Source organism: Rhynchophorus ferrugineus, unplaced genomic scaffold, assembly GCF_030347505.1.
Source record: "Rhynchophorus ferrugineus isolate W39M unplaced genomic scaffold, kcgeb_rfMv2 rfM11, whole genome shotgun sequence".
Classification (NCBI taxonomy): Eukaryota; Metazoa; Arthropoda; class Insecta; order Coleoptera; family Curculionidae; genus Rhynchophorus; species Rhynchophorus ferrugineus.
The window spans coordinates 319,091-343,026 of NW_027472590.1; the positions used below are offsets into that span (position 1 = coordinate 319,091).

At 39.7% G+C, this 23,936-nt stretch overlaps 1 protein-coding gene across 9 annotated transcripts in view; it reads left to right on the forward strand.

Moving 5' to 3' along the window:
- The window catches only part of lilli (AF4/FMR2 family member lilliputian), a 65,762-nt gene that overhangs the window by 38,917 nt on the left and 2,909 nt on the right, over window positions 1-23,936 (forward strand). For 7 of the 9 annotated variants that reach the window (XR_013007680.1, XR_013007681.1, XR_013007682.1 and 4 more), the window contains exons 2-14: window positions 2,442-2,559; window positions 11,810-11,991; window positions 13,589-13,850; window positions 13,917-13,997; window positions 14,508-14,600; window positions 14,691-14,721; window positions 18,870-18,906; window positions 19,057-19,137; window positions 20,096-20,716; window positions 20,775-21,450; window positions 22,326-22,866; window positions 23,091-23,646; window positions 23,713-23,931. Coding sequence is in view for 6 of the 9 variants with exons in the window: in XM_076417678.1 (XP_076273793.1) it covers window positions 2,442-2,559; window positions 11,810-11,991; window positions 13,589-13,850; window positions 13,917-13,997; window positions 14,508-14,600; window positions 14,691-14,721; window positions 18,870-18,906; window positions 19,057-19,137; window positions 20,096-20,716; window positions 20,775-21,450; window positions 22,326-22,866; window positions 23,091-23,646; window positions 23,713-23,931 (3,498 nt within the window). In the remaining 3 variants the exon portion in view is untranslated. Of the gene's footprint in view, window positions 1-2,441; window positions 2,560-11,809; window positions 11,992-13,588; window positions 13,851-13,916; window positions 13,998-14,507; window positions 14,601-14,690; window positions 14,722-15,342; window positions 16,173-18,869; window positions 18,907-19,056; window positions 19,138-20,095; window positions 20,717-20,774; window positions 21,451-22,325; window positions 22,867-23,090; window positions 23,647-23,712; window positions 23,932-23,936 lie in introns of those variants that run through there. The other 2 variants (XM_076417679.1, XM_076417683.1) reach the window with 2 other exon arrangements.

Sequence of the window (23,936 nt, forward strand, 5' to 3'; positions counted from 1 at the left end):
CGTAAACTGCCCGAAAAATGGGAAAAGGTAGGGATTTGATGGACAATACTTTGAGTAACAAACATTGTACCGGTTTTAAAAGAATAATAATAATTATTATTATATTTAATATAATGTATGTATATTATGGTGGAAATTCCTTCAACATACTAGGCTTATTTGCCAGATTTTGCTCTCTCAAAACTATTTTCATTCAATTGGAGTGAAAAAATAAAGTAATTTTTACAACTATTGATCTGTTCTTTTTATTTACTTGAATTTTGATAACCTAGTGTTATTTAAGTGACCACTAAACAACTTTATTAATTCATTTTGTTATTAAATACAAATTACAGGTACTCAAAATTTTGTCTTCAACAATAAACTCTTCATGTAACTATCTTTGATATCATTGTCAATACCGTCATTAATAAATAGTCCAATCATAATAAAGTACTATTTAACAAGGTACAAAAGTGCATTAAAATCATAAAATAATCTTACAAATATTAAAGAGTAGTTTATAGAGGCCACAGTTATATATGGGGTTGTTTTTTTAATGTCTTATGAACCGTAGTATCACTGTGGTATCACTGTAGTGAAGTTGGTTGATATAGTGACTAATGCAGTTTATGTTGAACATTTTCTTGTAAGTACTGAAATTTATTTTATCATTTTAATGTGTACATCGATATTTTGTTTCCTTTTTCTAATGTTTTACCTAATCATTTCTAATAATAATTTACCTATTTATCTATGTAAGTCCGATTTTCTGTTATTATTTATGAAATATCATTTTTGTTTTTAATTTTTCCTTTTATTCGGCCAGTCAGGGTTGATTCACCAATTCCTTATTTTATATTCACTGTATTAAAGAATGTGACATAATTTTAAAGATATGATATAAGTTTCTTCAGTCAAACGTTTTGCCACTATTTCTGAAAGCATTGAAATTCCATGCCAGAAGGAAGGTATATGTTTCGATTCGTTTCACCTTTGATAGATATGCACTTGTATGTCTTTTAGATTCCTAAATGACTTGATAAAGTAAAAGAAAAAAGTACCAATTTTGTTTTATAAAGCTTTCTGGTAAAATTCTGTGCAATTTTGCACGACCCTTCCAATTACTACTTGTTCTAACATATGAGTCGATTCGTGGATAGCCTCAAAATATGCATCGTTCTTTCGATATGGATTCCGTAAACTGCCCGAAAAATGGGAAAAGGTAGGGATTTGCTGGACAATACTTTGAGTAACATACATTGTACCGGTTTTAAAAGAATAATAATAATTATTATATTTAATATAATGTATGTATATTATAGTGGAAATTCCTTCAACATACTAGGCTTATTTGCCAGATTTTGCTCTCTCAAAACTATTTTCATTCAATTGGAGTGAAAAAATAAAGTAATTTTTACAACTATTGATCTGTAATTTTTATTTACTTGAATTTTCAATAACCTAGTGTTATTTAAGTGACCACTAAACAACTTTATTTATTCATTTTGTTATTTATTTTTGTTATTAAATACAAATTACAGGTACTCAAAATTTTGTCTTCACAATAACAACAATAAACTCTTCATGTAACTATCTTTGATATCATTGTCAATACCGTCATTAATAAATAGTCCAATCATAATAAAGTACTATTTAATAAAGTACAAAAGTGCATTAAAATCATAAAATACTCTTACAAATATTGAAGTGTAGTTTATAGAGGTCACAGTTATATATGGGGTTGTTTTTTTAATGTCTTATGAACCGTAGTATCACTGTGGTATCACTGTAGTGAAGTTAGTCTCCATCGTGTCTAATGCACTTTCTGTTGAACATTTTCTTGTAAGTACTGAAATTTATTTTATCATTTTAATGTGTACATCGATATTTTGTTTCTTTTTTCTAATGTTTTGCCTAATCATTTCTAATAATAATTTACCTATTTATCTATCTAAGTCCGATTTTCTGTTATTATTTATGAAATATCATTTTTGTTTATAATTTTTCCTTTTATTCGGCCAGTTCGGTTGATTCACCAATTCCTTATTTTATATTCACTGCATTAAAGAATGTGACATAATTTTAAAGATATTATATAAGTTTCTTCAGTCAAACGTTTTGCCACTATTTCTGAAAGCATTGGAATTCCATGCCAGAAGGAAGGTATATGTTTCGATTCGTTTCATCTTTGATAGATATGCACTTGTATGTCTTTTGGATTCCTAAATGACTTGATTAGTAAAAGAAAAAAGTACCAATTTTGTTTTATAACGCTTTCTGGTAAAATTCTGTGCAATTTTGCACGACCCTCAACCGGCTATCAATAAAATTTAAGTGAAATGAAAAACCAATTTTGTTTTATAAGACTTTCGGGTGATTTATTAACTATAAGTTATTCGGAATTCTCATCAATTAACACTGTTACTGATCTAGACTTACACTTGTACTTTTTTTTACAGGGAAGATCGCTTCCGGGCCCGTGAATGGGAACGTCAAGCGCGGGCTGCCCAAATGTCTTCCTCGGCGGTGGACCAGGATGGGACCCAGAGCGAGTTCCTCTTCAAGGAACCCGTCAAGGTAATGTCTGACCACATTTACTAGCTTAACCCCGCGATCGTTGCGACTAAATTGGACTCGATTTATCGCGTCTGTTGTCACCGCGTTTAATTTGCCTGTAATGGAATCGGTTTTAACCGGATGGCGACTTGATTGACTTGATTTTGTTTTATCTGAAAACAACACAATTTGCCTAAATCTTCTGTATTTTTGGGTGTTGTACATTTAAACAATTTTAAATTTCTACACAGCCGATAGGTAACGAGCCGTATCGTTATTTTTTTGTTAAATTTTATTAAAATTTTCGTTTCTTTCATTTGGACTGAATTAGCAACGGACAATAAAGCATAAGTTATGTAATAACACACGTTTTATTAAACTTATTTTTGATATTGAAGCATTACATTACGGGAATCAACATTTAAAAATATAGGAATTAGCTAAGATTATTGAAGAAGATTTTATCGTCGTTAATCTGTGTAGTTTATCTATACTTTTCAACAATTACAAAGGGCACACAAGCTGTAAATTTCCGTGTAGTTGATAGTTAATGAGCTATGTAGTTTTGCGAAATTATATTAAGTTATTTCCTTCATTTGGACTAAATGAGCAACAGACAATAATACACTCATTTTATTAATCTTATTTTTGATATTGGAGCATTATGCATTTAAAAAGTACTTTATAAAATATAATTTATTTTAACACTGTAGTATATTTAATGCATATTTACTAAAGAACTTAGGCTACAGTTGTTAATTAAAGAGTCACAGTAGTTTGTAGGTTAGAGTTGTTTTATAATATTTAATTTTATTTTATTTGAATTTTATATTGATGATTTGGTTACATGTTTAGACGCATCAGACTTCATTCTGCCTCTTTTTATCTAGAATATCGTTAATTAGTAAAATGAGAAAGAAAAATGCCCCCAAGTTTAAAAGGGATTTTACGTTTATATATACAGAATTTAGCAATGCATTCGACACTGTTACTGATCGGTGTTAGATACTGATACTGATTATTCTGTTGTCTGCAATATGTAATTTTCCAAATTTAAATTAGACTAATTGATTTAAGTTAAAATTAAGAATAATACTTATTGAGCGTACAAGTTCGAGTGGTTTGGTTCTGCGTGTTGTCCGGTAACTGTGCGTTATAATGATTCTGAATTTTATGATATTTACAGCAATATTCGCTACAGAATTTTCTAAAATGTATATAAGGTATTTGAGACAAACACATATTAATACTATCTAGACTTTATTGAAATAAATCTCACGCTTTGTGGATGCAATGTTATTAAAAAGACACCGGAAGGTAACTTTTCGCATATTAATATGTAGAATGTGCTAGTTACGGTGTACAGTCTAGATCTAGCACTACCAGATCTGAGTTCTGGCGAAGTATTCGTTAATATATCAAAATCAGCTAACTATGCAGGCACCGAGAGTCCTTTCGGTCAGGTGATTTGGCCGAACCGAATAAAAGATTCCATTTAAAGTAGTCAAGGTCGTCGTCTTCGTTGTAGACGACTGGCGACGATGCTACCACATGGCGCGCGAGCTCAATGACTCAGCGGGCCCGCTCCGTCCGCGGCGTCATCCCATTACCACCTTTGACAACTCCTTTCTTCCTTGCCGGGCGCTTCTTCGCGATCAACCGCGGAAGGCTTTCTTTCTCGCCACTATCGCGATCGCCTTGTTCGGATTTTACGCCTTTTCGGCTATAAATCACGTCGGCCGCGGGTCACTGCAGCAGGTGGTTCGATTTTTCGATCCCGTAATTTTTTTCATTTATTACATTTGATTTAGCGTTCGACTTGTGATGTTTTTTTTATCAGGTTTCCTCGTACTTTCCTATCTTATCATCTCCAATTAACGACCACGACCAATATGAAACACGTAAAGTTTATTTACACGCGAAAATAGAATGCCTGGGATCGTTTTAATGCATGTTTTTTATATGTATGTATGATTTAAAACGGTTAATTGAAGTTTATTTGTTTGTAAATTGTACAAATTCATTTTTATCTTTTTAAATATTATATCTATACCAGGTGTCTCGGTAATTTCCGGTTTTTCTTTCGTTAATGGATAGTTAAAATTTATTTTAAATATTGACCATTTGATTCTATACATTTGCGTGTGCTCCAAACACTTCTAATCCAAGTGTTTTCAATACTTATTTGACTGGTTTTGCCGTATAAAACGGCTTTTTGTCATGCTGCAAAATTATCTCGTGTCTTTGGGAATATTGCGGACACTTTTAGATCCTCGCGCCATTCAAATTGATCGTTTCTTGTCAGTGGCAATCAGTATTAACTGTTTATCCAGACACAGAACAGATAGCAGACATAACTTCCTTTCATACCTTTGAAGCAGAATTTCACGTATGATTTTGTTGATTTTCTAATTACCTATCATTCAATTCATATGACATCCATCTTTTGGATTTTTCCTCATTGCTCAAGTGTTTTTGAGTTTGTCTTGTGTCTTTTGAATTTCCGAACCCACTCCTCACATGTTTTTAAGGTTAGAACATGCTCACCGTAACTTCCCACCAGCAAACGATTACTTTCAGCGGCTTTTTTCTTTTGATTATATAATAAAGGTAATGCGTGCCACAAAGGCACGTTTTTAGGCATTTTAGGCTAAGAGTAATACATATATAGTAATATAAGTTTAAGCTTAATGCCAGTTGCCAGGCATTGCATACTTAAGCCTACTGACATCTGGTAAATCTTCAACACTGCTATTTTGGTGGTCAAACCTGGTCTTTTCTTCTTAAGCTTAAATGACGACAGCGATCAGCCATCATTTCAGTATATAACTTCAGGTATATTAACTATAGAGAACAGTGATGGCAACAAAAAAAAATTACAATTCCTTCAATCGAGTTTTTCAAATTGCCTGTTTCCGGTACTGTTTTGACGGATGATGCAAAACAAATTCAGCTTTTGTTTTTATCAGCTTTATTATCAGTTATTTTTAAACCCCGAATACTTAAAATGACTCAATACTCCCGGTTATTTTGAGTCAGAGTACTCTACCGATGTTTACCGAACGAAAATAAATATAACGAGCAAAAATATCTCGGTAACATCTGTCAAAAGGACCGTTAACCCTCCGAAAATCTCTATCGTCGCGCCAAACTGTCCAAGTGCGAATCTATCGCTGATTGCGTAACCGTTGCACAACAATAACCGGTATTGTTTCACTAAACATATATATTTTTTATCTGCTACCGTAGTGGGATTATCATTCACAACAAGAAACGTAAACTTTGTTCCTATCTTGTTTATTGCTTGTTATTAAATGTTATGTGTTTTTAAATGTTCCAAAGATAAGCTCCATCAGCAAAATGAATGTGTGTCGCGGGTTTTTCATCAATTTGTTCCCTAAAACGGCGGTAAGAAGTTAAGGACCAAATTACGCGAATCGAACCCCCCCTCTGCCATTCCAATATACGACGTGACGCACACCACACGTTACCGACGAGGCGGGTCGCCGACATCTCCCGCCTAAATCGCCCTTTCGCCACCCCCGCACCCCTACACACACCGGCGTTGTTACCGGCCCCCGTTCCAGTTTCTCGTGGAAGTGGGGGAAGTCTTCTGGCAGGCCGATACCGCATGATGTTTCGTGTTTCGTTAACAATCAAGGCGATCTTGAATAAACCGTGTTTGTAGGTCGTCAACTACATTATCCAAATGATGTTCCATTAACGAATATTCGTAGAACTGAAGTTTGTCGTTTTCTGATTCCGTGGCTTTGCCCAGATGTTTATTGTGGCACATAAAACTTCTTTGTATAACCAAAAATAACAAAAATACTATAAATTTACCAATCCAGCCAAAACAGGGAAGGTGACAAAAATATAAACAAGTTTGTTTGAGTTGCTAAGTCAAATATTCTAGTGGTTGACTAAATGATGCAAACTAAGCAATAAAAAGTTAAGAAGATTCATAGTATGGGTGATGTTACAACAGCTTGAACTTTAGTTGGTCAAAGTAGGTAAAAATAGAAACATTGAGGGAAATAAACAGTTATCTTTTTTAATTACTTACTGAATATAATTGTTCGAACAAGACGGTATCCACTATACACTATTAACAATTCTGTCCTTTTAAAAACATATCAGAAATTTCCTTTTGTTTATAAGCACACAATTTAAATCAAGCCAAAGTGGACTGGAATAGTACGGTTTAACTAACCATTCCTTTTAATATAGCCAAGACAAAATGTTATACTATTCCAGCTTAATATTCACATCAAACTGGATAGAAATCTAAAAGATATACTTTGAATTGTGGTTACAGTATATTTATTAATATGATAGCATAATTGGTAGTATAACCAACACAAAAATCTCTAAATGTTATATTATCTCATTTTAATATTCAAATTAAACTAGATTGAAAATATTTTCTTTGAATTATAGTCGTAGTATCCCTGCATCTTATCAACTCCTTTAATATGGGGAAGAAAAAAAAACTATTATCCTGTCTTCATATTCAAACCAGTCTGGACTGATATCGAAAAGATTTTCTCTTAATTGTAGTCATAGTATATTTGTTTTTAATTAACCTAAATTAAGTTAAAACCTAACTAGTAATTATTATCCCATCTTAACATTCACACCAAACTGGATATCGAAAAGATTTTCTCTCAGTTATAATATCTTTGTTAACTGAAAACTGGTTGGTAAAATCTCGAAAACGAACAATTTTATCGATGTAGAAAAAAATCCGGAACAACTAATATTTTTCACACGACTTGGCATACCCGCCCCCAAGTACATATGTACGTACGTAACGTCGACGCATGGGCGGCCGCGAGGCGACAAAACAACCGAATATATGGCCGGTTGTAAACAGTGACTGCGGCCCGGACTTATTATAAAATGAATGAGTCAAAAAACGAAACGCGATGAACTGGGCATCGAGGAATTCGTTGGCACGGGCCCAGTGACAGTCGTCGCTCTTAAATCGGTCGTTCAAGGGACCGGCGGGGCGGGCGGGCGTCGGAGGTCGGTCGTTTGTCGCCTCCCGCATCATCCCGACATATTTTCGACCAAACAAGAAATACTACGTGCATTCTGTCGAACTGGGACATTAGTTTGGGGATCATCGGGCGGTATTTTTAGTACTGGGGCGTTTATTCTTTCATTTTCGCTAAATTTTTTACATTAGGTGAAGCTGCAAGTATTATCTGACGAAATTGTAGTAATTGAACCTAATTCTCCCTTTCTATTGCCGATTTTCTTGCGTTTTTAATCAACCAGTTTGGGAAATATCCACAATGATTGTTTTATTGCTATGTATTAACAAATTGTTACCTATTTTTGCGCTTAAAGCATTTTAATAACTACCGTACTATAGTATATCCACTAGAACAGCCAATGAACGTTGCAATGTTGCCGGTTTGTAACCTCCAATTACTATAACTAATATTTTGAAGAATTTAACAACAGTGTCAACTAGTATCAACACAAATCGAATTTTGTAGACTGATTCGTTGACATATTCCAGCGCATCATACAGCATTCCGCCTCTTTTTAACTAGGATACTGAAATATCCGCTCGGAGTTTCAAATAAATTTTACATTTCTTAAAACTGCATATGACAGTTTATTCGACGTGCATTGGCTGTTTTATTACAAATTTCCAGCTACTATTCAAAAATTATTCTCTCAGCGGGCTTCTTCGTCTTAGACGATTCTTCTTCTTATCTCTTCTTGCACAGCCGAATATACCTTTCAATAACATTGATTTGTTTTTACTACAACATATATTCTGTAATCTTATACTATTTATAATATTCTTATTTTATTCTATTCATATGTGCTTATTCGAACTTATCTTTAGCATAATCAAAAGTGACACGAAGTATTAAACTACATTACTTCACAATTAAACAAAATTCGTCAATAACTCAACCGCAGCAACTCCACTTTTCATATGAAATTGCGTTGCTTACATGTTTGCATCCGAGTGTTGTCAGATTTCGAAAAGTACGTGACAAAACCGCGAGTCTACCGTACAAGAGATAGAGCCGGCAGCACCGCCTAATTGTACGAACCGAGTTACCGCGAAAATAGGCGAGGGTTGGGAGCCTAATTGAGCTGTATGGGTGGTTGTTTTGCTATTTTTAATTTTGATTTTGTTCAATTTGATGGATGTGTCTTGGGTCGAGACGATACAAAGCGATATAAATAGAAGGCGGGGTTTTCAAACAATCGAATCTTTTTATCGGTTCTTTCTCCGCTCTTTTTTTTCCGGTAGAATCTAGCGGGATGACGTCAACTCACATTACTTTTACTCGTAGCGACCGCGGCCTACTTCTATAATATTTTTAAATTAATTGGGGCAATACTGCGTTGACGTCGCTGGATTATTGGGGAGAATTTCACCGAAATGATAACGAGTCCGATGCAACGGAGCGACTTGGTTTGTTGTTACTGGTAAGATTAAATAAAAGGGAGCGTTTTAAAACAGGAAATTGCCCAGCCAATACCGGGAATCGTCGTATACGTTGTCATCGGCGTTTGTTTTGACGGTTCGCTATAACGAATTGATATGACTGGCACACTTCGATGTATCATTCGTTGGTCGTCAAATTTGATTTATTTATTTCGTATACACATGTTAATGTTACTTAATTAACGTTGTTAATACAGTAGTTGTAGTTTTCCACGTAGTAAATTGAAAAATAAACTTGAAATTACAAAAAAATGTCATATTTGGAACTTTTTTTTAATAGTTTTATAGTTATGACTAGTATACGAAGTACAATATATGCAATAAGAAAATGTTAATGTTAATGCCTTTAAAAGTGTAAAGTTTCAGTAGTGGTTTAAAAAAAGCTCAGTGGTTCAGCTGACACAGTTAATTACATATACTCTTTGTTGCTGGTTCTTTTGCTTGTTTCACTATAATCAAGCTTTGTACGTTGATGGACATCGATCATTTTAATAAAAGGCAACAGCAACATTTTCATACAGCGCAAATTTACTCGAAATTACGACAAGGTCTAGCAGTAACGTGATGTCATAGCCCCCTGTGACATAAGTAATTCTAATGACAACTACTTATGCTTGTTATAGTTACGTGGATGTTGATTATAGTACCAGTGACCTCTAACTATGTATTGTTATTTATGTACGGAGTTCTGTAAATCGTGGTCCATATTTTTACTAGGCATTTCACTTAATATCGCTTAGGTTAATTAATTATGATAATTCTGGAACAAATTATGAGTGTTTTTAGTGTTTGGTTGTTTTTATTGCGATTGTTTTCATTCATTTCCGTCGTAGTGATTCTACAAGGCTCCCGCGGCATCTCTATTTAATATAGACATCGAACACCACTATTTATTTATTTTTATGTTTACACGTTTGTCCGTTAACTCATATTTCACCGCGTAAACACCAAAACAACGACGGGTTCGGTTGTTTTTTCGAGGCGAGTCAAGTCGGCAGGCTGGCAAAATATTTTTACACGATAGCCGGATTGTTCTGCGACTTGTTTACATACCTGCGAGATAAACTCCGCTAGCGCAATCTTATCTAATATATTATTCGCCCAAAAGTCGGACAGATACAGAAATAAATAACAATCGCACGGAGTAATGTCAGGATCATGTGGTGGACGCGTTATGTGACCATTTGAAACGTATAGAAAAACACTCATTTGTGTTTTAATAGATTTTATTAGATAAAGTCAAGGCAATTGTTTTACATTATCGCGTCTTAAACATTTTCCCAACTCCCAATTCAACGAGCTTGTCTTTCGAATGATGTCTTCGATTTTCTGACGTGAAGATGTAAAATAGTCCCGAGTTCTCATTGGAATAACAAAACTGGTCAAGTAATGATGTAAGTTTTTGGTATATTGCATCAAACTCGATGCATTGGACCTGTAGACAAATTTTTAAGATTGTAAATCAAACATAAACATGATTATGAAAAAAAAATTGGTTCAACAAAACGCCATCACGTGGATTCCTTTTTCGAGTACCCAATTAATCCATTCATTTGTTGCAATCAAGTAATTTGTGTTGTTCGAGGACCCTCTCTGTCTCTCTCTCTCTCAAATGTAAAATGTAATTTTTATAGTTCCGAATTTATAATTATAATATATAATCGAGAAAATTATATTCAATATATTCTTATATATTTTACATTAATATGTTACATTTGTATTAAATAATTAAACTTTTAATTATGTGGATGATCTTACTGTGCTAAGACAAATATAAATTCTGTTGGACTAAAATAATTTTATTGTATGTTAGTTGAAGTAATATTATAAACCACCGTACATAAAAATGAAATTCTTTATTGAAGATCAACGAATTGCTATTTTAAAAAGTGATATAATTGAAATGTTTTCCAGAAAATCTATTTCTTCTCTCGTTTTCATACAGTTATATGAGAGAGAGAGAGAGACAGAAATCTCCATGATGCCAAATCTAATTTTTCTCTAGAAATATGTGCTGAATGTCAATGAAAACATTTATGTACTTTTTGTGAGTTTTGTTGTTTTTGTGCAATTTACCGGTTGGAATTAATTTCTCGACAAGATAACTTGGGGAAAATTTCTTAAGTGGGCATTTTTTAAATCAAATAAAAAACAAACTTTTTACTATCCACATTTTTTCCAAGTTGTATTTGTATTATTGATTATAACTTACAAGTAATGCTGGAAGCTCCTTTCATGAACTTTTCGATTGTTGTAAGCTCAGAGACTGGTATGCTGTTCCTCGATATATCTGATTGTTTCTGATACACCATGAGGCGTTCAGAATCATCCTCAACGTCTTGTTTTGGTTAACGTTTGCTTCGATTTAGGGAAACGATGTTTTTATGTATTATTTTTTGTTTTGCTTTGTTTTTGTATTAAGTTTTGATGCCTGTTTTTTAAAATGCTAATCTCGTAATCGATACTATTTAAAAAGTCTTGATCCTTATTTAATGATTTAATCATAATCAACATATATTAATTTACATAACTCATACTCGGACAATACTTGTCCGGCAAAGACATAACAGTCGAATTCTGTACATATATCGGTATTAGCGGCCCGCTTATATAATTTTTATTTTCCTACAAAATAATCGGCCGTATCGAGGGGAGTTTTTGCCGGTCGTTCGTTCGTTGGAGAGAGATTGGCCAACTCTTCGTCGTCGGAGCCATCGACATCGGATTGCACATCAACCGTTTGCAGCGGTCGCCCCGCCAGCCATCTAACGGTGTCCTCTTTTGTTCTAGGTGTCTCCGTCCTCCAAGGACCGCGTGTCGCACGCCATTCACAACACGCTGGGACCCTATGACCACGTGCGGAACTACCTGGACAAGGACTCGTCCGGGTTGATCGGAGTCGACGGGGTACCGCCCAGCCCGGCACCCGCGGTGCATTATTCGCCGCCCTTTAACGGCAGCACAGCCTCCAGGTGAGTGATCATCATTACACGCCTCGATATCGATAAACAGAAACTAGTTATCGTGCCAAAAATTTTTTCATTCATTCCTTCTACGAAGTTCTTCTATGATGGAATGAACATCAGCCGGTTGTTAGAATAAATATATACATCGGAATGTGAAGGCAGTCCATCAATGTTAAATTTAAACACTTATCAATATTCTATAGTTAAAACCGAATGTTTTTGGCAGGTATCTAGTTTTTTTCATAACCAGAAAGTAGATAAAATGAAAGACTCACTTACATTCGTCAATATTAGGAATGATCTCCAGAAACTACTTTACAAAAATATATTATGTATAAAATTTTTCAGTAAAAAATCTTTGTCATTAAATATATTTATTATGCCCGTAAATTAGTTTTAAAGGATGTTTTCGGTACAATGTATTTTATTCAAAATACGCTACTTTATCCCATCTTTCAGCAATATTATTGTATTTTATATTATTACACATTTCATGTCATTTCATTTTTTGGTATATGCATATGTTCACACTGATATGCCAGAACAAGTAATAATTAGAAGTAGCAAGGTCTGGATAATGCGGCGATTGGGTCGCACTTCCTATGTTAATGTTTCCAAGTATGCTTTCACCGGTTATGTAACATGCGGTCGAGCGTTGTCTTCAGCATAATAACATTGTTGCGTGTTTGTTAGTATTCCGGCCTTTTTTCGCGCAGTGCTCGGTTCAAACTCATCAATTGTAGTCCATAGTAATGGTTTCATCGTTTCTCTTTGTCTTCGATGTCGAAATCGCGAAATAAAAACCTCAAAACCAGTATTTGCATCTTGAAATCGATGGAGCATGCTTGCCATAAGTTTGACGCAGCATTGGATGATATTCAACAGACTATTTCTTCAAACTGAACTGTAAAAATGCGCAACTTTTCAACGCTCTGAAAAAACATTTTCGTTCACACTTCGACGAAATCAGTGAGGTTTCAACAAATATATCTAATGCTATTCAATACACAGTAACACCATCTGTTGTGAATCCTTTATGATTAATTTATAGGCCTGATAAATACTCACCAGTGTAGCGTAACGTCCCGTCTATGTAAATATACCATAAACATAAAGGGCAAAAGAATCAGAATGATTTATTTCCAGGGTTAGTTATGAATTTTAAAGTGGTTGCGGTCTCTCAATGCGATAATCTCATGCTCAGTCAGTGTCCTTGACCCATTTTAGCTTTGTATGAGGCATGGAGAGGCAAGAAATCAGCGTGCAAATCATGTGTTGTAGTTTAAGAATATATATTGAATCATTGTTTCTATAAGATTACTGTGTATATGGCAGTTCTGGTATTTCAAAATTCTGCTCAATTATTGTATTTGTTGAAAAAATCAGCCTTTAGCACGTTAGAGTACTTTTATAAACTCAGATAAACGTAGAGAGAAACATTTTAAGAAAACGTCGACAGTTCACACGAAACAAAATGCCATTTGCGTCAATTTTCATAGACGTGACGCAATTCGCTCTGGTCTTTGTTAATGCGAATATTTTTCAATTAAAATACATAAGTTATTTAGTGTCATCACTTTTATTCTTCACCTTCATCTTCCAGGCTTCAGGCATCTCCCGATGCCAGGCACGAATTCAAGAAGCCCCACCAACAGATGCACCCCCCGCCGTTGACACACCAGCGGGGGGGCTACGTGAAACCCACGGAGGGCAAACCACCGTACGGGGGGCGCGGGAGCTACCCCGGCCAGCCAGTGAAGAGGGGCGCCGGCGGAACCGGAGGACACAGGACCAACGGCATAGTACCGGCGAAGGGGCCACCCGCCCCCGTGCCCTTGGGTACACACAGACACGCTTTTGACATGGTGAGTATCAGCGATATGGCACGCCGTACCGGTGCTAAAGCGATCGATGGCTTCCGTCCATTTCAGAACCAGCCCCCCGTAACTGCCCCCAGAGAGTCGTTACCATCCGCCACACCGGGCCCGCAGGACGTAGATAATATATTCAAGGTAGGGCCGCTGAAATACGATCCATAAAAGTAGTTCTGTAGCGTAGAACCGTCGTGCGGGGTGAAGCGGGGAAGCCTCGTGCCGCGACAACTTAATATGGACACAATTTTTTAATCTCGAGTTGAATTTTCTATAGATATTGCTTTTTTATTGCATTGATTTTTTATTTGTCTAAAACCGTCATTAAGATAAACTAATATTTAGCCAGATCAGTAGTATTTAACTTCTTACATCGACTGTTGATTTATGGAAATATCTGCAAATATAACACTGTATTTATGGAAATATCTGCAAATATAACACTGTATTAACAAAGTTGTTTTTTAAAATACGTAATTTCAAATTCTTTGGTAATATAAACACGAAAACTAGCTAATTCAAGCTGTAACATAAACGCAAAATAAATCTAAACATTTAATTTTTTTGGTATTAAATAAAGAGACTCTTTAATCAAGAAAAAGATGGGAAGAAAATTAAAGCAAATTACTTGACGTCTTGCTTATGTTTTAGGAGATGCGGATGCCGCGCGAACCGGTGTCGGCGATAGCAGCAACCCCTAGGATAGATACTGATAATAAGTATCAGTACAACCCTCTAGTAAAGGTAAGTAGCACTGCGCCCCGCAGGTTTCGGTATTTCGACTGTCCGTTCCCTGCGAATCAATCTAACGGTTTTTTTTTTAATTTATTCCAGATGCCGGAACCCATTGCGCCATTGATAAAGAGTAAGTACCATTTTTCTCTCCTTAAATTATTTTAAACGATGCATTACGATAAATTCTCGTCACTCCGACAACAGCGTCTATAAGTATGATACTCGGAAAAAGTACGTTTTCCCGATACCTCCTCTATTATTCCATGCGAACGAAACATTTTACCGCTTCCGTCTTAAAAAGCGCGCTCTCTACGATCTTTAATGGACGTTCGCGTGCATTTTTTCTATATAAACGAAGATGCGTTTAGATATTTAATTAGCGATCGACGCTGGAAACGGAACCGTAATCTCGGAGCCGATTAAAAAATCATTTCTTCCGCGCAGGAGAACGGACGAGATCCGGCAACGCTGCCGCCGGCTTCTGCCTTCCGCTCGGCGGTCGCTTTGAACCCCTCCCTCGTCGTCTCTATCACTCGTTCGTGTCCCAATCGTGCCGTCCTCGTCAGCCCCCTCCCCCCTCCATTCCCCTCACGATGTCACTTGGTCGACGTCGATCTGTATATGTGTGCGTGCGCCTTCGATTTGTTTGTTTTCTGCATTTCGGAGTTTCGTTAACAAACGTTTATCGCGTCCGCGTTCGTTTTTTTTGACGGCCTACTGGATCTTAAAAATTGTTATCTGAATGTTGCCGGAGTCTCGGTACAGGTGACACTGTTGCCGTTAGCGTTTCGGTAGAATTGTTAGTAAATTACATGCCTTTGGTGGATGGTTAAAAAAAGCGGGTTTTGTTGAATAATTTGCGTCGTTCCGTATTTCTGTTCTTGAGGTTGATGATGATGTTCTATTGATTCCGGAATACTTTGGTGGTGAATTCGCACATTAAAAGGGTTCGGAAAGTTTCCCTCCGTTTGAACGGCAACGCCGCGCGTCGAGCTGCAGTTGTCCGCACGTCTCCTTTCGGCATTCAACAAGCCCGCCGTTAGGTAGACGTGCCCGCATTCGCTTACGTAATGGCCGAAGGTCTAGTCGAGTCCTAGCGCCCTTTGCGGAAACGGTTAGCTCTCGGAAAAGGACGAAAAAAAACGCGGGGACCCGTGGTCGAGGGGGTGCCGCGACAGCAGAAGGAAAACCGCGGTCGTTGGTCACCTTTGACGATCGTTGTTTACGTGCAAAAGTGAGGCCGGTCGCGTTGTTCCTTTGTTTCGGTGGGAACACATGGCGCGCGGCGGCACTGCGCCGCGACGTTGCCACGTCGCGAGACGGTCGCCGGATTGTTCCGATGGTTTTTTTGTTTTTGTTTGTTGTTGTTGACGGTTGTGGTGGCGGTGGCAGTGGTGTTGATCGCGAGAATAATACGCGTGATGACGATCGATTGGTGAGAAATGGTGACGCGCTACGCCGAGGGGCTCTTCGGGGTACTCGGGGGGCCCCCGATCGACAGGGACCTGCTTGGCGGAGGATTCAATTTTTACACAGAATCGACCACGACCTGTGACTTTTCCGCGCTTTTCAGCGTCCACGGTATGTTCGGGGGGAAGGTTTTATTGTCGTGGTCAATGTAGTGTTTACACTTAATTTATATTAAGATATTAGTGGTTAGTTATATTATTTTTGGTTTTGGGGAAACTATAAACCTAAAATAACTGTGACCGTTATCGTTATTCAGTCGGTTATTTTTCGATATATATCTCTTAGTAACTTTACTGTAAGGATGATCGATTCGTACTATTGAACCGTGCCGTCGTTGCGTCATTAACAATGTCACCAAATCAATTAACAATTATAATTCCTCATAAAAATTTAACGAGCATTGTCCGCTGTCAATAAAAACAGTTGTCTCTCGCGCCGGCTACCCGAGCCGGTTTTAACTTTGTTTCGTTGACGATATACCGCGCGATTTGGGGGATGATTAAGTTCGCGGATGGCACGGTGGAATCGATAAAGTTTAAGACGGTCGTATTGTAGATATATACGCACATGCCGGACTAAAAAAAGCAACACGGGGTTGTTTCCGTCAGCTGTTCTCAGGGACAGATGCATCCGTTCGGATTTTAACGTTTTAGAAAAAAGTGCACTAATCTTGGGTACTATCGCTAGAATACAACGACAAAATTACTTCTAGTAATACAATTTCTCTTGTATTTGGGAAATTCTGCTCGACAACTTCAAAATTAGCCTTAAAAACGCGATTAAAATTTAATTCTTGACCGGTCCAGCACGACGAAGACAATATCCAGGACTTGAACTTTTGTTAAATCTATTTAAAATTATCTTTTTTTTTTCTTTTTTTTTTTTCACGAATCTCGATACTATTCGGGGAAAAAAGTCGTTGTTGATCTAGCCGAGCGTCGATTCATATCCGGTCCGAGAGTTTATCGATTGTTTCGCGTGTAATTACCTTCGACGGGGGTGGAGGTGGCGAAGACGAACGCTCGATCGAAAACGGTACCCAATCATTCTTTCAGATATTTATGATGGGGATCGATCTGTGGGAGGGTTGTCAACCGAGTCGTCGACCCCACCGGGAACGTGATTATGACGCCGTCTGGGGATGTTGGCTGTTTATTTTCGGATCAGAAGACTCGGCGCTCGTCTCGCGTAAATACATTCTGGTCGTTTGTTTGATCAATTGTTTCCCGTGGGGAGGCGCGGGAGTAGTAAAGTTCATTGGGATTCTGGAAACACGCGGGAACGACCGTGACTCAAATCGCTTGACCAGAACAATTACGATTACTTTCGCGATGTTGATGCCGCGTTCCAGCATAGATAGGTTGAACGATCTTTGTCGGGACTGCTCGCGGGGGGGAAACATATACCGAAAACCATTTCCGGACATCGTACCCGACCAAAAAACGAAATCCGCGGGTCGGCCGTGTCAACAACCCGTGGGGAAGGCCCCCGAGTACACGCAAGCGCCGTCCCCTCGCACCGCGACGGCTCGGCGGAAGACACGGCCGGTCGGAAACAAAGAAAAATGCGGTCGGTCGGCCGGTACCCGAAGAAACCGTTTCGCCACGCAGTACCTCACCTGCGCTGCTGGCTGCCGCGTTGTCGCTTCGTCGGTGCGTCCTCCGGATCCCTGGACGTCCGCGACCACCTGTTGGACACCTGCACCAGGTGGATACGAGATGTCCGCGTGCCGCCCGTCGCCGGAGGCCCGGCGATGAGGGTTGGATGACGACCTCCTCCACCTGTGACGCCCCGATTCTCGACATGAAACAAACTTCTTTTGACAGCGGCTCTGATTAGATTTCTCGCGAGCTTCAGTCCTATTTGTACATCGTCCAGTACTATTAACTCGACACAAGATCTTAAATGTGAGAAGAGCTTCGGGAGCATCAAGACTATGCTGGAGAAACAAGATTTGGTATAAAATTGTCAATTTCATTTTGTTTTGTATGATGCTTTGATTGTTTACAAAGACACTTTCTGTCTAATTCAATACTGTTCATATTTTTATGTATGCTGTTACTTTGAAATACAGTTTATAGCGATGATCAGTGGCAAAGAAAGTTGAATAACTTAAATTTATTGGAGAGATGCTTTGTTACAAAAGTGATGTATTGCAATGTCCAAATGATGATATGGCTTCGTACTGAACTTTAAATATCCAGAATATCCCATGTTTTAATTTTATATAGTTTTTTAATCAATCTGGCTAATTTAGAGGCACTTCAGGTTTTTTCTCCTTTTCCAGTTGGGTTGCCACAAAGGCCACTTTTGTAGTAATGTAGTAGAACCATAGTCAAACTTCTCAATTACTTTGTTCATATTCTTTTTATTGTCACAAGCTGTTGAAGAATAATCATATACTCAGCAAATAATAGATATAGGTCTCTTTTGGTGTACTCTTCAAAGAGCAACCGACCGTGACAAAAAAACTAGGTAGAGTGTGGAAGGGTTATTTTAAAACTCGAACCACTTCAGTGCTTTTGATATCACTAACTTGGTTTATCACACAAGGTTTTAATTGTAGGGCTGATTCAATACATGTTTTATTCGACAATCGCGTTAGTACAGTAGGCTATGGGACGGTCGACGTTCCTAACGTAAATACTTGTCGTGACTCAACCACCTTATCATCGAGTACGTCTGGCGTAAACAAAAGACCGCCATCTCGGTAGGCAGCTGTTGTTGCGGGGCTCGCGCCGACCCGCAGTTGTTCCTTCCTCTCTTTTTCCCAACAATCAGACTAATATCGTTCTTCTTTTGTTGCAGAACGGGAACGGCCCACCACGTCTAGGTTACCGTCAACGTGAGTATACGATAGGGTGGAACAGCGAGGGGCACCAGGTCGTTTCGAAAACGTCGGCGCGATAGGACCGACCTAGTGACTCTTGATCTGTTAACGTTGTTGTTATTCGTTCAGCGATGGTTTTGTTAATAGTTTCCTTCCCCTTTGCAGAGACCTACATAATGGGCTAGACTTGTCCGAGGACAGCGACGACGAAACAAAGAAGAACCACCACATACTGTCCGTAGACAAGTGAGTATCGTCCCCGTGGCGCGGTCAACTGATTGCGGCGCGAATTGAAAGGAAAAAAAAACGCGAAATGCTCTCGGCATAAAAACGGAATTACAAAAAAAAAACACGCCGCCTACGACCTTAACACGAATTTCGATCGAGAAAAGGTCAAACGTTCGCGCGACGCATACCTGCTTTGTGTGTCGTTTCTCGTGTTTTACTCCCGATCCTCTATGTTGCTTCCTGATTCTTTTTGAGCCGGCTAGTTCGATTCGATGAGGAAGTATCTATTTTTTTTTTCGATTTGCGAGAAAAAAAAGCTTAACACGCTGATTTTCTTTTTCTATTGATCTGAGACCTAAAAAAATCGATTTCTTTCAACCTAAAACATTGCGCATGAAGGTGTTTGAAATATAATGCTCGAATTTTAGATGATTTTCATTAAAATTTTAGACTTTTCGATAATTTCAACCAAATCGATTAGCAACTTTTTGATATACAACCCAAGCTGTATTTGAAAATATTTTTCGAGTTACAATACCAGCAACCTGTCGGGCACATTGCCAACTACTTTTGTCCCAGGAAAGGCCTTTTTCTTTACTCAGGCTTTATCGGTGGTTTAGGCTAAAATGTTGAGCGTATTATCTTCATAAAATATAGATATGACAACGTAGGGTGCAATTTCAACAGTTTTTGGTTTAGAATATAGGTGTTTGGTAAAAAAATCACCAAAGTGTCCCGTTAAAATTCTCATTATCGTAGGAAATGCTCATTCCCTTGCAACCGAGAATACGGTGCTGTGCTGTTTCTGATTTTTGTTGAAAATGCTTTTTCGTTAATGTTCAATTCAACTCATATCGATTGGTATTGGATTATTTATTATGCGCTGTTTGGATATAATATGAGCGAATGGTCTCCCTTATCTGTTAATGTTTTCGAATTCTTGGAAGGACTAAAACGAATTTTGCTTTTTTTCCAGGATGCTTTCGCCCATACACCAAACACCGGCACCTCACCAGTCCAGTAAGTACTGCGCCTCTGAGCGGATACCAACGTTCGCGCCGGTGGAACCGGTGGCGGTTCCGCCTGAGCCGCCTGTCCTCGCGACCGCGGAACTGAAAGAAGGATCGGGCGCGTCCAGCAGCAGCGATTCCGGCTCGGACTCGGGCGAGTCGGACGACAGTGATTCCAGCAGCGAGGATTCGGTGGAGGAGCAGGTAACATCGCAGGTGACGGGCGCCGCTTCGCCTTGCGCGCCTCCGCCGCCCATACCTGAGTTGCAGGAGACGGCCGCGCAGTCCCCGCATCGGAACGACGAGCAGGAGAACCGTACCAGGTGGAACCTGGCCAGCTTCGTCAATAACCAGACGGAGACGATCAAGTCGCAGGGCTCGCCGACCACCTCGCCCGCCAAGTCGGGTGCCGTGCTGCGAGCCAGCCCCGACTCGAGGAAGCGGCCGGCCGAGAGCGACAGCGACTCGGAGGACTCGTGCAGCGACATCGACAAGGCCTTGGCCGATGTCAAACAGCTGGTCGCATATGTGAAGCGACCTATCGTGAGCTGGTCCGACAGCGATAACAAGTCCGACGACGCCGTGAGGTAAGTACCCTTGATGTTCTCTCACCCGACGGCGGGTTTAAACTCTCTCGTTCCGTAGCAGAAAGAAGAAAAGACAAAGATCTCACCGAGTGCCTCCCCAATCCAGAGCTCGACTGAGCGAGAGCGACGACAGCGACTCGGATCATCCGGCCGAGAGGAGCAGTCCGTCGAAGATCGCCCCGAAACCGGTAGTGCGACCGAGCCCTCGTACTAAATCCGCGGGTTCCGCCAGCGACTCTGACACGGATCACCTACCACCGCCCAGTGCCAAAATGCCGACCGCCCTTTCCAAGGTCGCGCCTTCCGTCGTCGCGGCTGTCGCTCCCCCGATCTCAGCCGACCTCAGCGAGTCCGACTCGGATCACCAGCCGACTCCGCAGCAGCAACCCGCGACGGGACCCAAGATCTCCCCGGTAGGTGAACCACCTCCCGGCGTTCCCAAACCGAAGGGTCGCGGTCGTCCACGGAAGATCAAGGCCGAGGGAAGTGAGGGAGAAACGGTAAAGAAGCAAAGAGGAAGACCTCGGATGAGCAGAGAAGGCGAGGTAAAAAAGACAGGCAAACGGGGGCGACCGCCCAAGATCCGACAGTCGGCCCCGCCAAGCAGCTCGGACGACGAGGCCTTCGAGAAAACTTCCACGACGGTTCGCAAAACCAAAACGAAAGAGGAGTACAGCACGGATTCGGACAGTCCGCACCCATCCCCTGCCATAAGGAGGATGGGATATAAGCAGGTGATTATACAAGATTTGGTAGTGCATTCCTGTTAAATAACTACATTCCGTCAAATAACTACCAATTGCTTGGCTTGGTGATAAATTGCAACACACAATAAACTGGTGCCTGGAAGTGAATATGAGTTTTGGAAGGAGAAAAAGGCTGTCGTAATCATATCAGGTGAATCGGTGGTTATTTCATGGTATTCCTGACGTTTTTTCGACGAATTTGTTCTTTCAGTTTTCATTTGCCTCTTCCTTCACTTGAAGACTTGTTCAAATTCTTTGATTGGTGTTTTTATCATACATTCTTTTTACTTAATATTTGGTATTTCAAAAAGTAATCAAATGAAGATGATAACTACTTCATTCATTGGCAATCTTATGGTAGTATATGTAAGGTACAGATGCAAGAATTCCTTCCTGATACTATTTTTTTTAAATAACCAGCTTAAAATGATACAATATTCACAATATAGTAGAGCATACAATATTCTTTACCAATTTCACTCTCATTTTTGCTATTATAGCTGTGGTAGAGCTATTTTTCTTAAAAAAAACAGACAAAATGAATGTGTTCAAGCTCCATACTTGTTATTACAATATTATTATTACAAGTAAGGAATTAATTAATTCGATATTTCCCAATACCTGATAAAATCGGGCACTGTAAAAAAACTAAATAACAGTTGACATTCAAACTGTGCGTCAATATGAGAGCTGTTGACAACTTAGCGGATTTTTTTCGTTTTCCCAATCCTTTTAATTTTCAAATGGTCAACTATTGATACTTTTTTAAACATATCGTATATTAACATTTTGTATGTTTGTATTCATTTGTATTAAAGTATATAGAACATATTAATTCTTACAATAACTTTTACCCGTTCCAGGATTCCGACAGGGATTCTGTGCCGTTCCACGCGTCGCCCACGAAACGGAAAGCGAAGACTCCTCAATTATCCGACGAATACAAAAAGTCGAAGCCGGAATCGGACGAGGAGTGCGGCGATAGGAAGAAGGACCGCCTGTTCCAGGACAGCCGATCGGACAGGAGCGAGTCGGAGTCGTCAAGTCGTCGCAAACGCGAGAAAACCAAAGAGTCCACGTCGCCGTTCAGGCGGAAAGGGGCGAAAACGCAGGAGTACAAGAGCGTGGCGTTCATACCGACCTCGAGCGACAGCGACGAGGCCGGATCTCGTTCCGCGGCCAGAGCGAGGAAGAGCAGCGCCTCCGAGCATCACCAGGTACACCGTATCTCCGATTCGGAGAGTGATGCGGACATTGGACAGGTCAAGCTAGAGGCGGACAAGAACAGGAGGGACGGCAAGGCCGACAAGAACAAGAGCGATACGCTGCGGAAACTGTTTACGCCAAAACGAGACACCGAAGGTGGCGGAAAGGGCGGCGGCAAAGGAGGAAAAGGTGGTAAAGGTAAGTTAATCGATCTAAAACCAATTTCTGAACGATATTTAGTATTCATTTCGGATCAACAAGTGAACATTTATATTTAAGTACCGTTTGTGGTTAAATATTATGCATTTTTAAAGCCCCGATACCAACAAACTTTTTTTCGAATCTTGTCGATATATTCCGTAAAACTCTTGGACATCCATGTTTTGGTGATTAGTAACGTGTTTCTTTTTTGTCCATTATAGGGAAGGCTGGCGTTAATGTGATAATTGTAGATGGTGATTCGGAGAGAACCAGCTCGTCCGTGGAAGATGAAGCCATTCCCGCCATATCAAATACCAACCTCCTGTCGCCCATCGCCGCCAACGACGTCAAGCCGGCGGTGGAGCACACGAGCAAGGTCAAGGTCTCGTCGCCAAACGCGATAAAGACTGAAAACGTCGCGCCCGCGAGGTGTATGCCGGTCTCCATCGACCTGAATCGGTTCAACATTAATGAGATCCCGAAGCTGAAGCAGCACCTGCAGGCGACGAAACCGTGGCTGCTGGAACAGCGGGGCGGCGTCAAGGGATCGAAGTTGAAGGGCGAGCAGCCGAGTGAAGCGGACGCCGAAGACAAGCCGCCGCTGGACAGCAGTCTGGAGAGTCGGAGATCGACGACGGACGATTCGAAACGTATGAAAAAGCGGAAACGGAAGAACAGCGGCAGTTCGGTATCGTCCATGTCGACGGTGAGCAGTAACATTTCGCACGCCAGCAAGAAGGACAAAGACAAAGAGTCCAATAAACACAAATCGAAAAGGTAAGAGATAGTATACCGAGAAAGAGATTTTCGTGACCCTAACGCTTTGTGTGTTTACCCCAACAGGAGAAAAGAAGAGCAGGACCTGTCGAAGGTGCCTCAGATTCGAACCCAGACTGAGAGCCTGACCTCGATCAACACACCGCCCACCAACCACGAGAGGGATCGTTTAGCACCCGGTCTGGACTCCATCATAGCTCCGTCGACGAGCAAGGGAAGTCCAGTGATGCGCGTCTACTACTCGTACTTTGAGAGCATGGAGGAGAATCCAGAAAGGGAGTTAAGGTAAA